General features: G+C 45.8%; 1 protein-coding gene across 1 annotated transcript in view; it reads left to right on the top strand.

Moving 5' to 3' along the window:
* Positions 1-21134, top strand: part of DNAH5 (dynein axonemal heavy chain 5) — a 227512-nt gene that overhangs the window by 64562 nt on the left and 141816 nt on the right. Inside the window, exons 25-35 of the mRNA XM_048507883.1 lie at positions 2213-2431; positions 3276-3338; positions 4394-4632; positions 6820-7060; positions 7454-7653; positions 7725-7878; positions 8157-8320; positions 12314-12470; positions 13153-13365; positions 14419-14643; positions 19057-19229. Coding sequence (XP_048363840.1) covers positions 2213-2431; positions 3276-3338; positions 4394-4632; positions 6820-7060; positions 7454-7653; positions 7725-7878; positions 8157-8320; positions 12314-12470; positions 13153-13365; positions 14419-14643; positions 19057-19229 — 2048 coding nt within the window. The remainder of the gene's footprint in view (positions 1-2212; positions 2432-3275; positions 3339-4393; positions 4633-6819; positions 7061-7453; positions 7654-7724; positions 7879-8156; positions 8321-12313; positions 12471-13152; positions 13366-14418; positions 14644-19056; positions 19230-21134) is intronic.

Here is a 21134-nt window from a genome sequence, read left to right as displayed (position 1 = left end):
CTTTCCGAGCCCTGTCGCGCTCTATGTCTGGGAAGGGCCCATCACCGTTCTCTGCTGCAAGAGCAGAACAAGCTCTCCCAGCCCCCCTTCCCCAGCAAGCTTGCTCGGCCCACGGATCACAGGATCTATGGGCAGAACAAGCTCTCCCAGCTGCACCCCGGCCCCACCAAGCTTGCTTTGCCCATGGATCACAGCATCTATGGGCAGAACAAGCTCTCCCATGAGAACATAAGAGCAAGCCTGCTGGATCAGACCAGAGTCCATCTAGTCCAGCTCTCTGCTACTCGCAGTGGCCCACCAGGTGCCTTTGGGAGCTCACATGCAGGATGTGAAAGCAATGGCCTTCTGCTGCTGCTGCTCCCGAGCACCTGGTCCGCTAAGGCATTTGCAATCTGAGATCGGGGGGGATCAAGATTGGTAGCCATAGATCGACTTCTTCTCCCAGCCCCTCCAATCCCCAACAAGCTTGCTCTGCCCATGGATCACAGGATCTATGGACAGAACAAACATTCCCAGCCCCGCCTCCCGGCCCCAGCAAGCTTGCTCTGCCTATGGATCACAGGATCTCCCAGGGCCCTCCCCAATTCCCAGCAAGCTTGCTCTTCCCATGGATCATAGGAACATTGTTGTGTTCAGATGGGATGGTGACTTTGAAATCACCTGGTACAAAAAATTGTTGTTTGTTTGTGGTGGGGGAGGGTGGTTGCCTGCAGGGGGATGTGTGTGTATGCACAAAACTAAGATTTTGCCCCAGCCCCCGTTTTTCCCAGCTATGCCTCTGCTCCACCCCCACCCCCCACCCCCGACCAGACCTGGAGCAGCAGCCTGAATCGGGCAGTGGCAGCTTCACATCCTTGGTGGGAAACTTCCTCAGGACAAAACCGTGGTTTCTTCTTCACTTGTCAACTGTCTGTTGATAGCACATAAAAGCATTTATGTGCCCTGAATACTTGGGGGGTATCAGACAGAAGAACTTGGGACATTGCGATGTGTTGTGGGAATTGTTCTAAGGCTAGTATTGGGGTTGTATTCATTTGAGGTCCCTGCATGGAGGACCACCTTTAGGTATTGGCTGAAAATATTGTTTGCCAATGAGGGATATTTATCCCTTTTATGAGAAGAACCTTCTTTGATCTCTTGGAGGGAGTTAGTGAAATCAAGACTCTTACCATTAGATTATCCGCCTACAGATTTAACAGCCTTAGTATGGGCCTCTGGAAATTCTGTAATCGCAAAACAACTTTTTGAATTAGATCTATTTAGCTCATGTACATGAGCTTGAATAGCATATTCTCCTATTTTTGTACCCTAAAGGCACTCCTTCCCATATATACTTTTTAATTGTCCTATACTATAGAAAAGCTTTTATGTTATCTCAGCTAAATGCAATTCCATCTCAGTGGATACAGTAATAGGCAGTATTCAGATTTATTGTGGTCTTAGACCAACAGAAAACATGTAAGTTTTACAAAGCACGAAATAAGCTCTTTAGGCCATATTCTGATGGGACATGCTTTTGAAACTCTATTAAACTGAGTGGCAGTATCTAAATATTTCAAAAGTTATAGACACCTAGCCAATTAGTAAAGGTGCCTATAATTTTTGAAAAATTTAGATACTGCCACTCAGTTTAATAGAGTGTGAACACGTTCTTGGTACCCTCCACTTAGATTCACACTCTTCCTTGTTTCTCGTTTACATGCTTTTGAAAACCATGGCAGGTAGACACATTGGAGCGCTGCCTTTTAGAATGAAACCTACTCACATATAGAAGGAAGAAATGTATTTTTCCTGGTCTGCAAAGAAGCCTGTTTACCCAACACAAGACAAGTTGAAGTTTTTGTCTCCCTGATCGGATCTTTTATTAATTGCAAAAGCGAGGGCGGAAAGAAAAAAGAAAGGGAATCCAGAATAGAGACGGAGTGACAATAATTATTAACTTTATCTCAGGGGATTTTGTTGTGATTTAACTCATGGCCTTTAGACTAATAAGCTGTCTCATTTAGGTATTTTAAAAAGAAGAGCATGACTTGTACAACTGGAAATTCATGTTGTTCTCGGTCTTTAGCTATATTTCATGTAAGCCTGTCTCTGTTCACCTTCATCAAGGCATCCTCATGATATTTTCGTCTCAAGTTCCAAAAGAAGGTCCCATTTGGTGCTTGTGTATGTGAGATGGGATGCTGATAGGTACAAATGCTTGTCCTGGCAGGAATCGTATGCAATGTTAAACAAATATGAATTGCTGGTGGCCAAGGAAGAGATGGAAAAAGTGGACACGCTGCGTTACACCTGGGAGAAACTGCTGGTCCGAGCTAATGAAGTACAGAATGAACTGGTTGCATTGCAGCCCAAATTCAGGAGAGAGCTAATAAGCGCAGTGAAAATATTTGTTGAAGACTGTGATCACTATTACTTGGATTATGACAAGGTATTACATACAGTGCTGGAAAAATAGAATTTTTGTCCTGGTAGGTATCTTCCTTTTGCCATCACCTGAAAAGCTTTTGTTGAAAAGCTTCCTGGCAAGTTTCAAGTTCTGTATATATTTTATTAAGGTAGTTAGAAACTACTCGTCTGTCATGAATAATTAGCTGAGGTTGTTTTTGAATTTAAAGCAGGGCATGAGTGAAGGCAGTCAAGTATGGCTGCCGAGATAGCTCCGTGGGTCCCAGGCAGCACTGGGGATTCCTAATCCCTGAAGAGCCCTTCGGGGGTGGGCGGTTTAGAAATTTGAAAAACAAACAAACAAACAAACAAATAAATAAATAACTGTTCTGACCAGAAAAAAATATGGCTGGGGCAGAGGGAGAGCTGACGGGAAGGTGGGGCTTCCTCCTGCTGGTTAAAAGGTGGGTCAGAACCAAAGGGAGGGGAAGTGAAGAAGAAATGGCTATCTTTGCAAATAGTATGCAAGTGCATTTGGATTTATTGACCATAAAAAAGTATATTTTGACACCAAGATGAGCATCCCACACAAATTTTATGTGTCAAAATAACCATATTCACCATCTTAGAAAATGGCAACTACAGAGCAAAACAAACTGGAATGTGTTCCCAAGAAAAAATTAAAGCAATAGTGACCTGAAACACACACGAACAGTGTGGGTGTGTATTTGTGGGGCTTTTGTGGGCCCTATGACTACCTCAGGCAGAGGATGTCAGCAGGCGTGACTGAGAGAAAGAGTGGATGGGAAAGTGTGAGGGCCCGTGGGGTGGTGGTGGGGGTGGTGGTTGCTGTTGTTGTTGTTATCTCTTTTCTCTCCCCCTTCCAGAATGGCCCCATGGTGGCCGGTATTGAGCCTCAGGAGGCGAGTGACAGGCTTGCCATGTTCCAGGTATTCTTCCCGTTCTTCTGCACTGTTAGTGGAAAGCTGCTGGGAACAGCCAATGGCTGGCTTAATAGGGTGTCACAGCCGGGCTCCTAGTGGAATGATGCTCTCTGCTGCCCCTTCTCTTCTGGCTCTCAACCTTGGCATTGGTAGAAACCTGAGTGTCAGACGTTTTAGTGTCAGACTTCAGTCCAAAATAAAGAAACCATAGATATTAGCTGTCGTTTTTATTGGGAAACCAAAGATCAGAACAGGCAAAGACTATTCTAAAGAATCACACAACTTAAATCCCCTCTTCCCCCTCTCCTACGACCAAAAGGCGCAAACCCCGTTCCCACAGAAGCAGAGAGAGATCATACACAGGAAATCGAAACTACAAAGCAAGATGGCATTTCACACTGATAGTGGTTTGAGCCATACCAGACCCTCACAAACAAATGGCCGAAACACCTGGGTGAGAGCAAGCATCCATCCTCCCCCTCCTCACTGACAGAATGGGGCCTTTCTGACATTTAGGCTTCTCATTTATTGTCAATAATAATACTAGCATGTTTGTATCTGAAGATGCATTTGGTGCCTCACACTCCACATTCATGTATGCTTGTTGGAGTATCACTGGTGCTGACGCAGTTGATTGTACTGGGAAGCAGATGGCAGAGTCAAAAGCTGCACTTAGAGATAAATGAGATAAACGAGACTTGCTTATACATTTAAGGATCCCTCCTAAAGTAGCAAGGATCTTCCTTGCTGCATAGTTTTTTCAATATGTGTATGACAGACAGTTGTCAAGATGGTGTCTTTCCTGTCACCTGTATTGACTCCGTTTTTAGATTAGTTTTAAGTGCACATCAGAGTGGGAATTCAGAGATCTCTAGGAAAGGAAAACTTGTGGCAAAGGCCACTTCTTGATTCTTGCTCTTTTAACTCTTGTTTTTGTAGTCTACTGAAAACATGGGTCATTAGTGGGCCAAATCTGATTAGTATCCTCTGAGTTGGTTTTGTGCTATTCCTTGCAATTTTATGCACCTTGATCATGCTCACATTTCATTTTTAAATTCTAGAATCGGTTTGACAACCTTTATCGAAAATACATCACCTACACGGGGGGTGAAGAGCTTTTTGGTTTGCCTGTGACTTCGTATCCCCAGATCCTTGAGATAAAGAAGCAGCTGAACTTGTTACAGAAACTTTATGGCTTATACAATAATGTCATTGATACAGTGAATGGCTACCATGACATCCTCTGGTCAGAACTGAACATTGAGAAAATTAACAATGAACTTCTGGATTTTCAGAACAGGTGTGAAAATATGGGGAGATCCAATCTGTATTTAACAAGAGTTTCTTCAAATGATGGGGGGGATGGGAGCATGCATTGGCTCTTTCAAGCACATCTTTGAAAGAGCAACAGAAGGAGGATTTGACCTCAGTTAATTGTGTGTTCAGTTACCTTTATTTCAGTGTTGCCAGGCAGTTTATTTCATTTGTTTCACTTTTTGTGATTCCAACACATCTAATAATTCCAAAGTATTGTGACTCTTCCTTTACTGACAAGTAGATAAAACATGTATGGTGGGACTCCTTTTAAAAAGATTTAGCGAACCATACATTGTTGTTTCCATCAGAGGTTGCTCCCCCGTGTCCTCTGCATCCCTGATCTTGGCTGGCTCATTGGTATACTGAGGAGCTGCTCCAAATGAAATGGGAACTCTGACATCTGGAGCATGTGTGGAGGAAGTTTCAAGACGAGGCTACGTGAACACCTTATAGGGCGCTTATGAAAGCCTAGCAGGGGGCGATGAAGAGAGCGAAAAGAGAGTACTTTTCGTCTTCTCTCGCAACCGCTAACACAACTATTCTGTATTATTCGGTCCCTATCCTCCTAGACCGAGGGTTCTAAAAGTAATGAATTGGCTCATAGCTGTGAGGCCTTTATGAGCTTTTTTGCGGATAAGATCTCATCACTCTGCCTCGACCTTCCTACCACCTTTGAGACACTAAGTGAACTGGAAGCTTTGTTGCCGTCTTTGGGTCCTACTTTGGACCAGTTTTCCTGGCTTACTGAAGCTGATGTTGACAGAGTCCTGGCTGTCCTCTGGATTCGTGCCCTTCCTGGTTAGTTCGAGCTTGCCAGGAGGAGCTACGACTCCATCTGTTGAATATCATCAACTGCTCCCTTGAGCAAGGGGTGTTTTCGGATGGGTTGAAAGAGACTGTGGTCCGCCCACTCTTAAAAAGACCAACTTTAGATCTTAGAGAATTACTGCCCTGTTTCAAATATTTTGTTTCTGGGGAAGGTAATTGAGAGAGTGGTGTTGGAGCAGCTTTAGGGCTTCCTGGAGGATGCATTGGCTTTTGATCCCTTCCAATCCAGCTTCCATGCTGGGCATGGGACAGAGGCTGTCCTAACCACCGTCACAGATACACTCTGGATGCAGCTTGACCGGGGCGGATCAGCGCTGCTGGTATGGCTAGATCAGGGGTAGGGAACCTGCGGCTCTCCAGATGTTCAGGAACTACAATTCCCATCAGCCCCTACCAGCATGGCCAATTGACCATGCTGACAGAGGCTGATGGGAATTGTAGTTCCTGAACATCTGGAGAGCCGCAGGTTCCCTACCCCTGGGCTAGATCTTACCTCAGCATTTGATATGGTCGATTACGATTTTTTTGACTCACTGCTTAGCCTTTTCTGGGGTCTGGGGCATGGCCTTACAATGCCCGGGGCCAGTACCAGCAAGTGAGGGCTGGAGAGAGGGCTTCCCAACGTAGCTCCCTTTTCAGTGCGGTGTGCCACAGGGGTCCCTAATATACCCACTGTTATTTAACATCTATATACAACCCCTTGCTCAGCTGGTACAGAGGTTTGGGCTGATCTGTCATCAGTATGCTGATGACACTCAGCTCATTCTGTTGATGGAGGGAGGGCCAGCCGCTGCCCCTGTGGCTCTGCAGCACTGTTTGGAGGCTGTGGCTGGGTGGTTGAAGCATAGCAGGTTAAAACTGAATCCGGCTAAGTCCTGTGGGTAGGCCGAAATGGGAGGGAGGGGTTTCAGCTGCTGTTGCTTGAGGAGGTCTCCTTGCCGGTGGCCTCCTCAGCTCGCAGCCTGGGGGTCCACCTGAATTCATCTCTATCTATGGAGACCCAGGTGGCCCATATAACCCAGGTTGCGTTTTTCATCTGGACCAGGCATGGCGGTTGGCCCCTTACCTCGCCTACAGTGACCTGGCCACCGTGATCCATGCTACGGTCACATCCAGAAGCAAAAGCAGCCTCAGCCCTGCAGGGAGGACCTTGAAGGAATGCCAAGGTGGCAGGCAATGGAGGCAGGCAATGGCAAACCACCTCTGAATGATGCCTTGAAAAACCTACAGGGTGGCTTCATGACAAAGAAATGCTGTTTCATGCACTTTCGGAGTGCTTTCTGAATTAACCGTATTTTTACACTATTAAAAAAACTATTGGGGGATTTATGTGTACCTTTAGGTGCCGGAAGCTGCCACGAGCTTTGAAGGAGTGGCAAGCATTTCTGGATCTAAAGAAGACGATTGATGACTTCAGTGAATGTTGCCCTTTGCTTGAGCTGATGTCCAATAAAGCCATGATGGCTCGTCATTGGAAACACATTACCACTCTCACAGGCCATAACTTTGATGTTGAAAGTGAGACATTCAGACTCAGAAACATTATGGAAGCCCCACTGTTGAGATTCAAAGAAGAGATAGAGGTATTTATTCTGGCAGGACTTTACCATGTTTCCCTGAACTTGTTAAGGGCTGCCTTGCCTGTGGGAGGCCTCAGTGTGATGGGTCTTCTCTGAGGATAGTTTTGTTTTGGGTGGTGTTCCGATATGCTTGGCATGGACTTGTTAAGGGAGGCCTTGTCTGTGGGAGACCTCAGTGTCTTGGGTCTTCCCTGAGGATAGTTCTGTTGCTTTGTGTGGTGTTCTGATATGCTTGGCATGGACTTGCTAAGGGAGGCTTTGTCTGTGGGAGGCCTCAGTGTCATGGGTCTTCTTTGAGGATAGTTCTGTTGCTTTTGGTGGTGGGGGGATGTTCTGATATCCTTGGCATGAACTTGTTAAGGCCTGTGACTCTCTAATCTGTGGTTGATTGGTTAGGATATCTGTATCAGTGCCATGAAGGAGAGGGACATTGAGCAGAAGCTGAAACAAGTGATTGCTGAGTGGGACAACAAAATATTCACCTTCACAAACTTCAAAGCCCGTGGAGAGCTGCTTTTGAGGGGAGACAGCACTTCTGAGATCATTGCAAGCATGGAGGACAGCCTGATGGTACTGAGCTCCCTCATGAGCAACAGGTAACAAGAATATCATTTTCTTCATCTAACCTTTTTGGATGACTGTGGCTAAATCCATGCATTTATTTTAGGTACAACACACCATTTAAGGCTCAGATACAAAAGTGGGTACAATATCTCTCTAACACGACTGATATAATTGAGAACTGGATGACTGTGCAGAATTTGTGGATATACTTGGAGGCTGTCTTCGTCGGTGGAGACATAGCAAAACAGCTGCCAAAGGTATGTTGAATCTGCTGACAGGGTAGGGCAGTGGTGGCGAACCTTTGGCACTCCAGATGTGATAGACTATAATTCCCATCAGCCCCTGCCAACGTGGCCAATTGGGTAGGGTAATATCTCTTGTTAAGCTGATATGACCAATGGTTTTAATGTCCTCCAAAACATACAACAAAAGTTTGCCTTAATTAGTTAGAACAAGAACCTGAAGAAATCATCCACTGAAGGTCATCTTGTCCTCTTGTTACCCTGATGGTTGTCTATTTTGTCTCTTGAAACAGGAAGCCAAGCGCTTCTCTAACATTGACAAATCCTGGGTGAAGATTATGACCCGAGCTCATGAAATACCAAATGTGGTCCAGGGGTGTGTTGGAGATGAAACAATGGGACAGCTGTTGCCTCATTTGTTGGATCAGTTGGAAATCTGTCAAAAGTCTCTTACCGGGTAAGACATTTTGTAGAGAAACCCTTTGGGTTGTGGGTGCTCCATGTGAGGTCTGATTAGATGATACGTTAAAGACAGGTTGGAATCCCAGCTCAACTCCTGTTTAGTCTGCAACCTGACATTGACCTTTAATGTGTATGTGTGGTGCTAGCAGAAGTGTGCAAGGTGGAAGTGAGGAAATTATGTCACTCCTCCTGCCTTTGTGCATGCTCAGGGGCTAGTTTGCTTCCCTCCGTACTAATTTGAACATCAGGTCACCAGTTGAGTTGGAGTTTTCCCCAACCGAATTCACATTTAACATATTGTCTAATCAGACCCTTAGTACCTAGGAGCAGATTGTTGCTTGTGTTCTACGAGTGTACTTTTGAGGAGTGTCCAGAAGCTGCAGTTAGACTGCTACTCAGAGTGAGCTACCTGGTGGATGTGGCCCTGATACTACAGCAATTACACTGGCTACACATCTGCTCCCCAGCCCAGTTCAGGGTGTTGGTTTTGTCTTTTAAAGCCCTATATGGCTTGGGACCATGGTGTCTATGAACCCTCTTCTCCCATATGTTCCTACTTGAGAATTAATATCACAGAGAGAAGCACTCATGACTGTCCCACCAATAAAAGACATTCATCTGGTGGACACATTAGAGAGAGCCTTTTTTGGTGGTAGCCCCACAATTATGGAACGACCGCCCCAGGGAGGTCCACCCCCTTCCCCCGGTCAATCTTAACGTTCTTTTTATTTAGGACTTCATTTGATTAAATTATTTTTTATTTAATTCTATTTAATTTTTATCTATTTTTTTAAATTAGAGTTTTATTTAATTAGAGTTTTTGAATTGGGACCTTTAGAGAGAGATGGTGTGTTTAACATACTTGTTATTTTGTCCATATTGTTACTGTGTTTTTATATTTTGTTTATATTGTAAGCCACCTTGAGTTCTGCAAGAGAGAAAGGCAGCTAATAAAAGTTTTAAATGAATACATAAAATAATAGCTAGATGCCTTAGATTCCAGCTCTCATAAGTAAAGGAAAAAAATTCCAAGCATTCATTTGCTGATATTATTGTCCCTAGAGCTGGAACCTAAGCAACTGAACCAGGATTGAGGGTGACTTTCCTGTGTGGTGATCTGTCAAATAAGTCAACAACATGGCTGCCTTCTTGGTCTGAGGCCTGCAGCTTATTCAAATCCCCTCTTAAAACTAAAAATCATCTAGGTATCTTCTTCCTGGGGCTGTTGCCAGCCAGAGAAGATAGTAACTAGATAGGTGGGCTAATGGGCTAACTTGGTATATGTTTGTCTTTTAAGCTTTATAATTGGCCTCCCACATTCATTTGGAATAGCAGGAGAGTTAGTTTGGGGCTGAAAAAGCCTTCAGTAGTAAATTTTGTAACATCTTGTAGGGAAAATTCTGACCAGTGGTTCCAAACTTTGTCAGAGTGCCACCCCCTAGGCTCCCAGACTATATCCCGAGTGCGAGAGCGCTGCTTTTCCCTTAAAAAACCATCTTGCCTTGCAAAGCAGCAGTGATGGGGCTTTTTGCCTAGCCCCCCCCCCCACTCCCAGCTGCCCAGTGAGGAGAGTGCTGCTGCTTTTCCTTTTTAAAAGACCTTGCTTCACAGAGCAGTTGTGATGGGTCCCTTTGCATTGCAAAGCAGCCAGCCCGCCCACCCTGACCCTGCAGCTGCATTGCCCATCCTCTCCTTCAACTACACACACGGGCCCACAGGCCCCCCAGGCTACACAGTGCTGCTGCTTTTCCTTTAAAACTCACCAATCACCCCATGGCAAGGACGGAAGGACAAGATCCTTTTTCTTACCAGCTGGCCCAGGAATCTCTGCGCCACCCCCCCCCGCCTCAAAATTCCTCACCGCCCCCCCTTGATGTTTCCACTGCCCCAGAGGAGTGGTACCGCCCACTTAAGGAATCCCTAATGTAGACTATATTTCTATAAACCATTTAGCACAAGAATGCCAGTCAGTTGAATTCCTTGTCTTCTCAAAACATTCCTTTGCATGAAACTTCAATGCTAGATTCTTTCATAATTGAGTGAAAGCAGGAATTTACTGGAGGAATCCTACTTTAAGCTCCTACAATGAGTATCATAGCAAAGATGCTGTCTTATTCTTGCTACTTTCTTATGAGTTCATTTAGGTGCGCCTTCATTAGTCTTACCCATAATAAACCCTAAGGGATGGAATGTCCCAATGACAAATCCTCCACCAATGGGGGAACAGGACTCACAAAGTGAGTCCTGCTTCCCCATTGGTGGGAGACATTCCATCCCCTCTGCAGAACTGTGATGCCTTGGTGCCACTGCTCTTGGGCCACAAAAGCCCTTCCGCCTCCCCCCCCCACCCCCAGCAACCCCCACGGCCCACAGATCAGGTGACCCATGGGCCACAGGAGCCCTCATGTCTTTCCCCTCACCCCCAGCAACCACCGTCTGATCCATGGGCTGCAGACGCCTTCCCACCTCCACCCAATGCACAGCAACCACTTGGACCTGTGAATCAGATGACCCATGGGCTGCACAAACCCAACCCACCTCTCCCCATAGCAACCACCGTGGCTCATGGATGAACTGGTATGTGGGCCACCCACCCCCCAACCCCCAGGCTGGGCCCAGGAAGTAGCTGCTCCACAGGCTGGCAGCAGGATGGGGCATGCCTCCACCCCTACCTCCCTTCCCGAGGCCCACAAACCTTGGGAAGGGAGGTGTGGGCCCCCATCCCAAGCATCCCCATTCCACCCTCCCCCACCCCAAAGACACCATCCAACCCTCCCCACATCCCAAGCCACGTCTTCCAAACCTCCCCTCACCCCAACTCTTTCCATTCAACATTCCCCACCCCAAGCATCGACTTGCCATTTCAGCTCCCCTCCCCAAGCTTCAGCTTTTCCCCTCCAAGCGTCACCTTCCAACTCTGCCCCACCCCAAACTTCACCTTCCAACCTCCCTCCACTCAAACCTCACATTTCCATCCTCCCCTCCACTCAAACCTCACTTCCATCTATTCTGCCGCACCAAGCCTCACCTTGCCACCCTCCACCACCCCAAGCCACTCCTCTCCACCCTCCCCCTATCCCAGTGATGGCGAACCTATGGCACGGGTGCCAGAGATGGCACTCAGAGCCCTTTCTGCGGGCACGCATGCACAGAGTTTATCATGTGTGGTTGGGATGGAAAATCACCCCTCCCCCACACAGACACATATCTAGGCTAGCCTGGGCACGATCCTTTACCTGGGAGTAAGCTCGGTTGCTGGTAATGGGGCTTGCTTCTGAGTAAACCCTCCTAGGATCGTGATTCACCCATTCGAAGTGTTGCATGGTTGCTTCACCAAGCTTACTCCCAAGTAATGTGCGCCTTGGAGCCAACCGTTTTTTCTAAATTAAAACCTCAGTATTCAGGTTAAATTAGCGTATTGGCCCTTTGCGATAAATAAGTGGGTTTTGGGTTGCAATTTGGGCACTCGGTCTCAAAAAGGTTCGCCATCACTGCCCTATCCTCACCTTCCATCCTACCCCAAACCACTCCTCTCTAACCTCTCCCACCCCCAAGTCACAGACCCACAACTACATAAGTAGTGAGTGTCACGCTGAGGGCAAGGGGGGGGGGCGCTACAACCCCAATAAAGCCCATGGCAGGGGGAGGTGCTTCCTCTTCCACCCTTTGCTGGGTGCCATCGGGTATCTGTTGGCTCAGGTTTGCTGAATTGTTTGATCTCTGCCATATGGGGTTCTGGTGGGTTGTTCCTGGCCCATTAAGATCGTACGGGCTTTGCTGCTCGTTTACATAATAAAAAGCTTGCAGTACCTGCCAAGATCATCAGAGCTGTATTGTTGAAGGCTTTCATGGCTGGAATCAACCGACTGTTGTGGGTTTCCTGGGCCATGTGGCTGTGGGCTGGCAAAAACAACCATGGTGGAAGATGCCTTAACATGCAGTGTGATACAAACTCCTCCAACCCTTTGTTGTTCTTCTTCCATTCCAGGTATTTGGAGAAGAAGCGGCTTTTGTTCCCCCGTTTCTTCTTTGTGTCAGACCCGGCTCTGCTGGAGATTCTGGGCCAAGCTTCAGATTCACACACAATCCAAGCTCACTTGCTAAATGTATTTGATAACATCAAAACTGTAAAATTCCATGACAAGGTTTGTGCAGCTGTAATAAAGGGAAGCAAATGATCCGTGGAAATTGTAGGCACCTGCCAATAATCCCTCCTCCAACCTACCCTAATGTCAGCAGGCCCAAGCACCGAAAATTGCTTTAGCAGTAGGGATGCCACAAATTTCACACTGAACACGTTCAGCAGTCACGGTTACTGAGTTCAGCTGTGATGATGAGATGTGAGCGGATCACTGGATGTGTTCTGGTCAATTCTAACACTGAGCGGAGCAGAGGATTCAGTGGGCCTGTGTGGGAACCTGCATGCACAAGTGCCAGTTGTCCTGTTAGGGATGAATGGGGTGAAGCAGCCAGTTGTCTGGCCATGAACTCGCCAAAGAACAAATAGTCCAGGGGTAGGGAACCTGCGGCTCTCCAGATGTTCAGGAACTACAATTCCCATCAGCCTCTGTCAGCATGGCCAATTGGCCATGCTGGTAGGGGCTGCTGGGAATTGTAGTTCCTGAACATCTGGAGAGCCGCAGGTTCCCTACCCCTGAAATAGCAGAGAAAGGGTTCTCTGCTTGCAACAGGACAACAGCTGAACCTGAAGAAGGAAAATACTGCATAAATAAATTTGTTTAGTCAAAAGAGCTGCACAAAAGCACTTGCAAAATATGAAAGGCAGACCTTTTGATGCAAAATTGACACCCTTCATATGGCTTTCAGGTTTATGATCGGATCCTTTCAATTTCCTCACGAGAGGGTGAGACAATCGAGTTGGAAAAGCCTGTCATGGCAGAAGGAAATGTGGAAGTTTGGCTCAATTCTCTCTTGAAGGAGTCCCAAGGTTCATTGCATCTGGTGATTCGACAGGCAGCTTCAAGCATCCATGAGGCAGACTTTCAACTGGTAGAGTTTCTTTGTTCTTACCCAGCTCAGGCAAGTTTCCTACTTAAAGTTTCCTACTTAAAGTAACTTTGGGATGAAGGTCTTGATATTTAACGGGGAACGTTTCCTGTAAAACCATCCATGCTACATACAGTCTGTCTTGCACTAAAGGGTGCCCTGACCTTCAGGAACAGACTTCTTATCGTGAGATGGACTGCGGAAGAAGGAGGGAAGCAGTATAAGGTCCGCTCTGCCCATGACACCAGGACCCATGAACAGCTGGTAGTTCAGGTGTTCCTTATTTTGCCAGAAAACAGTTTCTCATTCTTAATTTGGTCTGCACAAAAGCTGAAGATTTAAAAACATCTTTTTTAAAAAAGGAAGTCTGCTTTTAACAGTATTTGTTCAGAACTGTGGTAGATGGTGATAGCAGTGGTTATTAAAACAATGGGACCTAGAGACTTTCAACATTATTCCTCCATTCTCAGTTTTACCTTACAATAACTGCTCTGTGAGATGGGAATAGGATAGGTTGAGCTTCCAGAGCAGAGTGGGGATTTGCAATTAGATCTCCCAGATTCTAGTCTGACCCTATGTTGGTTAAGGCTATTAGGATTAGGGCAGGGGTTCAGATATTCTTTCTCCCCAATCCCTTTGCCTATTCTCTTCCCATATGCCTTTGCTGTGCATAAATCTTATGTTTCTAGTGGCTTTAACCACAGTTGACACAAACTAGAGTTTGTTATTAATCAGAGTTTGAAAACAGCTTCAACCCCTGGTTTGCCTTTGATAGTGGCTAGAGCTCGGAGAGGAAAATGCATCCTTGAAAGCCATTCTGAACTCCTGAATCTTAATCAAGGGATCAGAACGATAACCCATGTAAGAGCCTTTGTGCATGGCGCACCACATAATACCTACGGTTCACTTAAATGTCAGAATAGACACAACTTGTGGATTAGTAGATACCAAAAGAGCCTTTTCATGGAAATGTACTTCTGTTTTTAAAACACAGTGAATGCATCAGTAGATAAGCCAGAATGTTTTTTAAAGAGCTGAACTACTTTAGAAAAAACACAGTACATAAAAGCAAAATTATTTCTTCAGGTTGGCTTGCTGGGAATTCAAATGATTTGGACACGAGATGCTGAAGAAGCTCTGACAAATGCAAAATATGATAAGAAAATAATGCAGAATACAAACCAGTCTTTCTTGGTTCTCCTGAACACGCTGATCGACATGACTACAAAGGATCTGAGTCCGGTGGAGCGAATTAAATATGAGACACTGATTACAATTCATGTGCACCAAAGGGATATATTTGATGACCTGGTAAAGTTGCTTATTATTAGTCATAAACTACTCTGAGGGAAAGACAGAAATATTTTGAAATAATGTGTTGATTGAGTGTATCCAACGTTAAAGTGTAAGGTCTACAGTTGCATTCTCTGGAGCCCTATATTTTCTAACCAGTAGCTGGTGGTATCAGTGATTCTCTGTGTGGTATCCATGAACTCTATGGCACCATTAGTGTGTTTGCTTTTTTCCTGAAGTGTCTCCTTCCTCAAGTAAAGGCCAGTCAAGTAAAGGTTTCATGCAGGAGAATAGGCTTGAGTTCCAATGCCTCGACTACTCGGGAATGAATCAGACAGTGGGAGCAGCTGGTATCAACAAGAGCTTGTACATAATATATCTTTATATTTATCCCAGATTTTTATAAGGTGTCGTCTCACAAAATGGTTATTAAACAGTTTATATTTTTTGTTTGGGTTAGGCCATAATCTGTCGTGCCAGCCCATCTGCATATCAAATCCTTCTAGTTGTAGTAGTTCCGTATCCTGTAAAGTAATCCATTCTCTTATCCAGACACAGGCACTAGAAACCAAATATAAATATAAATTGGGTAACGACCATCCTCCTCTTTCTTTATTCATGGTCATGATTTTATATTTGACCCTTGGTTTTTTCCCTTCCCATATAAATTTAGAGATAACTGTTTCCCATTTTTGAAAGTTTTTTATCGAATTGACGAAGGGGATGTTTTGGAAGAGATAGATGAATTTAGGCAGAACGGACATCTTAATTAGTGCAATTCTGCAAATCCCTGCCTTCCTCCCGCTGAGCCGTTTGGCGGGCGCCCCCTTTGGCCGGTTTGGCAACTGGTGTCGAAGTAGCTGGGGTGGTTGGGCGCTTCACAGGACAGGCGGCTGCCATTTGCCCCTCGCCCCCACAATACAGGCATAGAACAAGCCGTCAGCAATGGGCGTTCTCATCTGCTGAGAGTTGACATTTGGGCGGAGTGGGGCGAGTGGACATGGAACTGGCTAGGGTCCCGGGACGGGGGTGGGAAAGTGGAGAGTGACTGGACGCCGTTCCCAGAGTAGCTGCCTCATGCATACAGGCATCCGCCATCCCAGCAAGCACGATCCACTCCATCAGGGTGTGGGGACTGTCCCGGGCCAAAGCCCAATTAAGTAGATCAGGATGTAGGGCTTTCTTGAAGGCAAAGATTTTGACAGGATCATCACAATTTTGCTGGCTACTGTGCGGAATTTTTCCACGAATTCCACATAAAGCATCTTGCCCTGTTGCATCTCCAAACGATACATTGCCAGCTAGGGGTGCAGTGGCCCACAAAGCACTATCAGAGTCCGGGGGTTGCAAGTCCCTCTGGCCTTGGCCCTGGCAACGGCGTATAGTCACTCCCTGTGAGCCGTCTAACGGGGCAGTCATGAACGGGTTTATAGAGTCCAAGAGGCCACCTGCGGCTGAGGCACCTCCACCAAGTGGTGGACGGTCTCCTTCAGGTGGGTCAGAAGCTGGATCCGACATTCCTGTTAAGCCCGCAAGAATAGGGTGCCCATAGTCTGCGGCAGCAGACGCACCCTCCAGATGTTCCCCCACAGAGAACATAGTTGTAAAAATAGCCCAATTCTAACAGGCCTCCTGACAGGGAGACAGTATTCAAACAGATAGGAGTTCAAGAAATGATAGTAATAGTAATCATAGAATCATAGAGTTGGAAGAGACCACAAGGCATCAAGTCCAATACCCTGCAATGCAGGAACACACAATCAAAGCACTCCCGACATATGTTCATTCAGCCTCTGTTTAAAAACCTCCAAAGAAGGAGACTCCACAACTTTCCGAGGCAGTGAATTCCACTGTTGAACAGTCCTGACAGTCAGGAAGTTCTTCCTAATGTTTAGGTGGAATCTCTTTTTCTGCATCTTGAATCCATTACTTCGTGTCCTAGTCTCTGAGGCAGCAGAAAACAAGCTTTCTCCCTCTTCGTCATGGCATCCCTGCAAATATTTAAACACAGCTATCATGTCCCCCACTTCTCCAAACTAAAAATCCCCAGCTCCCTAAGCCTCTCTTTGTAGGGCGTGGACTCCAGACCTTCTACTATGTTGGTTGCCCTCTTCTGGACCCGCTCCAGCTTGTCAATATCCCTCCTGAACTGCGGTGCCTAGAACTATACACAACATTCCAGGTGAGGTCTAACCAACGCAGAATAGAGAGGAACAATTACACCCCTCGATCTTGACACTATACTCCTATTGATACAGCCCAAAATTGCATTGCCTTTCTTGGCTGCCGCATCACACTGCTCACTCATGTTCAGTTTGTGGTCTACTAAGGCTCCCAGATCTCTTTCACAGGTAGTGTTGTCAAGCCAGGTGTCACCCATCCTGTATCTGTGCATTTCATTTTTTCTGCCTAAGTGTATGCTCCAATCATGAGACTCATTCCACCAGGTTTCAGTGATGCCTGTAATATCATATTTGTTTTGCTGTATTAAGAGTTCGAGTTCATCTTGTTTATTTCCCATACTTCACTGATGTAGAGACATTGAAGGCCATGGTGCACTTCCTCTGGCTGCTTCTTTTAAGATTTTTTCCCTCCCATTGTTGCCTTCTTGACCTATTTGCTTAGTGTTCTCTATAACCTTTGGACTAATTCAAAATGACCTAGACAGATTTGACAGCTGGGTCAAAACAAACAAAATGAGTTTCAACAGAGATAAAGGGAAGATACTACACTTAGGCAGAAAAAATGAAATGCACAGATACAGGAAGGGTGACACCTGGCTTGACAACACTACATGCAAAAGCGATCTGGGAGTCTTAACTAAACGAGAGTCAGCGGTGTGATGCGGCAGCCAAGAAAGGCTATGCGATTTTGGGCTGTATCAATAGGAGTATAGTGTCAAGATCAAGGGGTGTAATTGTTCCTCTCTATTCTGCATTGGTTAGACCTCACCTGGAATGTTGTGTATAGTTCTGGGCACCGCAGTTCAGGAGGGATATTGACAAGCTGGAGTGGGTCCAGAGGAGGGCAACCAACGGTAAAAAGTCTGGAGTCCATGCCTTACAAAGAGAGGCTTAGGGAGCTGGGGATTTTTAGTTTAGAGAAGCGTAGGTTAAGGGGGGACATGATAGGCATTTTTAAATATTTGAAGGGATGCCATGTCGAAGAGGGAGCAAGCTTGTTTTCTGCTGCCTCAAAGACTAGGACACGGAGTAATGGATTCAAGATGCAGGACAAGAGATTCCACCTAAACATTAGGAAGAACTTCCTGACTGTCAGGACTGTTCAACAGTGGAATTCACTGCCTTGGAGAGTGGTGGAGTCTCCTTCTTTGGAGATTTTTAAACAGAGGCTGAATGAACATATGTCGGGAGTGCTTTGATTGTGTGTTCACGCATTGCAGGGTATTGGACTTGATGCCTTGTGGTCTCTTCCAACTCTATAATTCTATGATTCTAGGTATGGAACGCTTCCCTCAGGACTCTTCTCTTCGTCATGGGCTTCAATTGGACTTTGCATTCATTTCTCTGTTTATATGTGAGTTGGGACTCCCTCCTGGGTGTGCAGTTTTTCTGTAGAGAACTCTGCCGGCCTAGTTCCCTTAACTCTGCTCATAAACTTATTCTTATAGGCACAGATCTTAAATGGACTTATTCTTTCAACTGTACTTTTACAGATATTGCTATTCCAAAAATAATCCCCGCTCCAATGAAAGAGCAAAGCAATTCCCTGGACCACTCATTGCCAAAAAAGACATTGTGCTATAGCAAATATTCACCCACCCCCTGTCCCACTTCCTGCTGCTAGTGCTGGAGGACAGAGAGGCTTATTTCCAAGCACTCTGTCTTCTTACCATGTCGATATCTTGATATATCAATAGAACACAGAGGTCAGTGTGTTTTGGCTAAGCCTGTGTAAGTGAGCTTCTTGTCTTTCACTTGAAGGACCCAGCAACATGGAAGGGGGGTGAGGGAGAAACCGTGGATGGGAGTGGGAGGGAGTGGGAAGGGAAGATGTTTGGAGCAAAGCTATGTTCACTGCCAAATTTGCCTGCTCTGGTGGTGAAGCTAAAAGAAAATCACCCTAAAAGTGGTCTCGTTTGCCATGGAGAGAATGAAAAAGGGCTTGAAGAAATATGTCCTTACAAGAGATATTTCTGTGAGGGACATTTGCCCCCCACCTCACAGCAAACGGGTGCAAAATTGGCCCATGACACAATTTTTTTAAAAAATACTTTAAATGTAAAATATTTTGTTGTGACATGTTTCGTGTTGTTCTTGTATTCTATAATACCTTCCTTGACAACAGTGTGGTTTTGGGTGTTGGGATTTTTCCATGAGTTTACAAGTAACTGTTCCCAGTGGAGATTTTAATGCATTTCTATGTTTAAATATTTGAGGGGTCTGTGATTGCCTCTGTCCTTCTCTCTAGTGCCGGATGCACATTAAAAGTCCCTCTGATTTTGAGTGGCTGAAACAATGCAGATTTTATTTCAGTGAAGATGCAGACAAGATGTTGATTAACATCACAGATGTGCCCTTCATCTACCAGAATGAGTTCTTGGGCTGTACTGACAGGCTTGTCATAACCCCTCTGACAGACAGGTGAGCCACAATTGTTGTCGAAATAGGAAGGGTTATTTCATTGATGTGGCTGTATCATGCTGGAGTTCAATATGTGCAAGTCTCACTCTGTCTATATTTTTAAGTGTTATTTTCAGACCAGGCAATCTTGGGAATGCAGGGCAGAAAAGAGATTCCCTCTGTGTGTGCCGGTTGAGTTGTCACAACTCAAGTTCTGGGGGTTGGAAGATGGAAGTTTCCAGGGGGAGAGAAGGGTTAGGGTTTAACAAGTGGTTGAATTAACAATCTGTGGAGATCCCTGGGTTAAGTTCCCCTGTCTGGCTGAAGTCAAAACTACATGTTATATGTAACTTATGATCTCCATGACTACTGGCAGCAAGAAACCAGCTCTGAGTTCCCTGAACATAATATGAGAATTACTCAAGACATGTATAAAGAAAAATTAAGCGAACAGAAATTGTCTGTTCATTCACTGCAACTTGTGAACAGACCAATACCCTTTTCCACAGAAAGAAGAAGAGAGGTTGTGCGTTGTTCAGTGATAGTTAAATGTGCATGCCCCCGCATGTGAAAAAGGTCCCGATTCTCCTTTATGATGAGAGAATTATATTTAAATGCCAGCTTCGTCAAAACCATTATCCCTTGCAAAGTTAAAGATAGCACTTTGATAAAAGAGCATTTATAGTGCTCCAGACAGCTATCAGTAACACTTTTGATACAGTTGCCCCACACAACTGTAAGACAATGAAAGTATTGCTGATAGCTGCCTGGAGGATCAGAAATGCTCTTTTATCAAAGTGCTATCTTTAACATTGCAAGGGAGAATGGTTTTGACGAAGCTGCCATTTGAGTATAATTCTCTCATCGTAAAAGAGAATTGGAAGGGGGGGGGGCAGGCACTCGTGCCCTGGTGGAGCATCCCTCCACAAAGAAGGTCCAGGAAGAGGTGGCCTATTAATTCACACATCTCCTGCAATCTTTCTATGGAAAAAGGTATAGTACGCAATTGTGATAGAGTAGTTACAGTATTGGGTTTAAAGACTTGTGACTTGCCTCCTCATGAAAATGTCTGACAAAGTGCTGTACAAATGTTTTAAATAAATGAACCAAGGAAGGAGACCAAGGTTCACATCCCTGTAAGTCTTAAAACTCTCTAACAGACAGTCGCAGGTAAGAATGCACCACCTGGAGACACAGGAGTCCATTGGAACAGGATTCCTATTCAGCCAACGAGCGCTCGCGCTCTCTCTCTAGTGCATTTGCTTGAGGCGGCAGCGTAATAAAAACTCATCCTGAACATAAAATGAGTCTCATAAATGATGGGAATTGCAGTCCATAACATCTGGAGTGCCAAACGTTTGCCACCACGGGTCTAGGGGGTGGTCTGATGTGCCGTGTCTTCCAACTGCACTCTCTGGAGTTCTACCTGTTGCCGCCCACTTTGCTGTGCTTTCCAGAGGGAGGGGTGCAGCAGGAACTGTGGCCTTGGCATCCATGTGGATGGTAACTTCACTGGCAGGTTGAAATATACTGCAAGACCTTGACTAAGATATTTTGAGACACCATGAAGATATCGAGGAAAGAAAAGTAGTTAGCCTGAATGCTATTTGCTGTTTCCTGGATAGCTTTGGCTATCTAGAGGTGTTTTCCCTTGTGTTGAGCCACCTCCTGGCATTCCGGAAGCTTTGGGCATGGGGCAAGGGAGTCACAGAATATCCCGAGTGCTGCTACATCAGAGTTCATGGCAGGATGTGATGTGATCCATCGTACAGCAACATTTCTGTCCCCGTTTCTGTTCTTGGCCTGGAGACAAGGGGGCTTTCCCCACTTACCATTTGCTGCGCGCTACTCCGGGAAAGTAGCGCGGGGTCCAGCGACGCTCCCCACTTGCAAGGGCGGCAACCACGCAGCCGCCCCGACGCCGCC

This window comes from Sphaerodactylus townsendi, linkage group LG09 (genome assembly GCF_021028975.2).
Source record: "Sphaerodactylus townsendi isolate TG3544 linkage group LG09, MPM_Stown_v2.3, whole genome shotgun sequence".
Taxonomy (NCBI): Eukaryota; Metazoa; Chordata; class Lepidosauria; order Squamata; family Sphaerodactylidae; genus Sphaerodactylus; species Sphaerodactylus townsendi.
The sequence above is the reverse complement of the archived record's forward strand: the minus strand, read 5'-3'. Positions and strand labels throughout refer to the sequence as shown.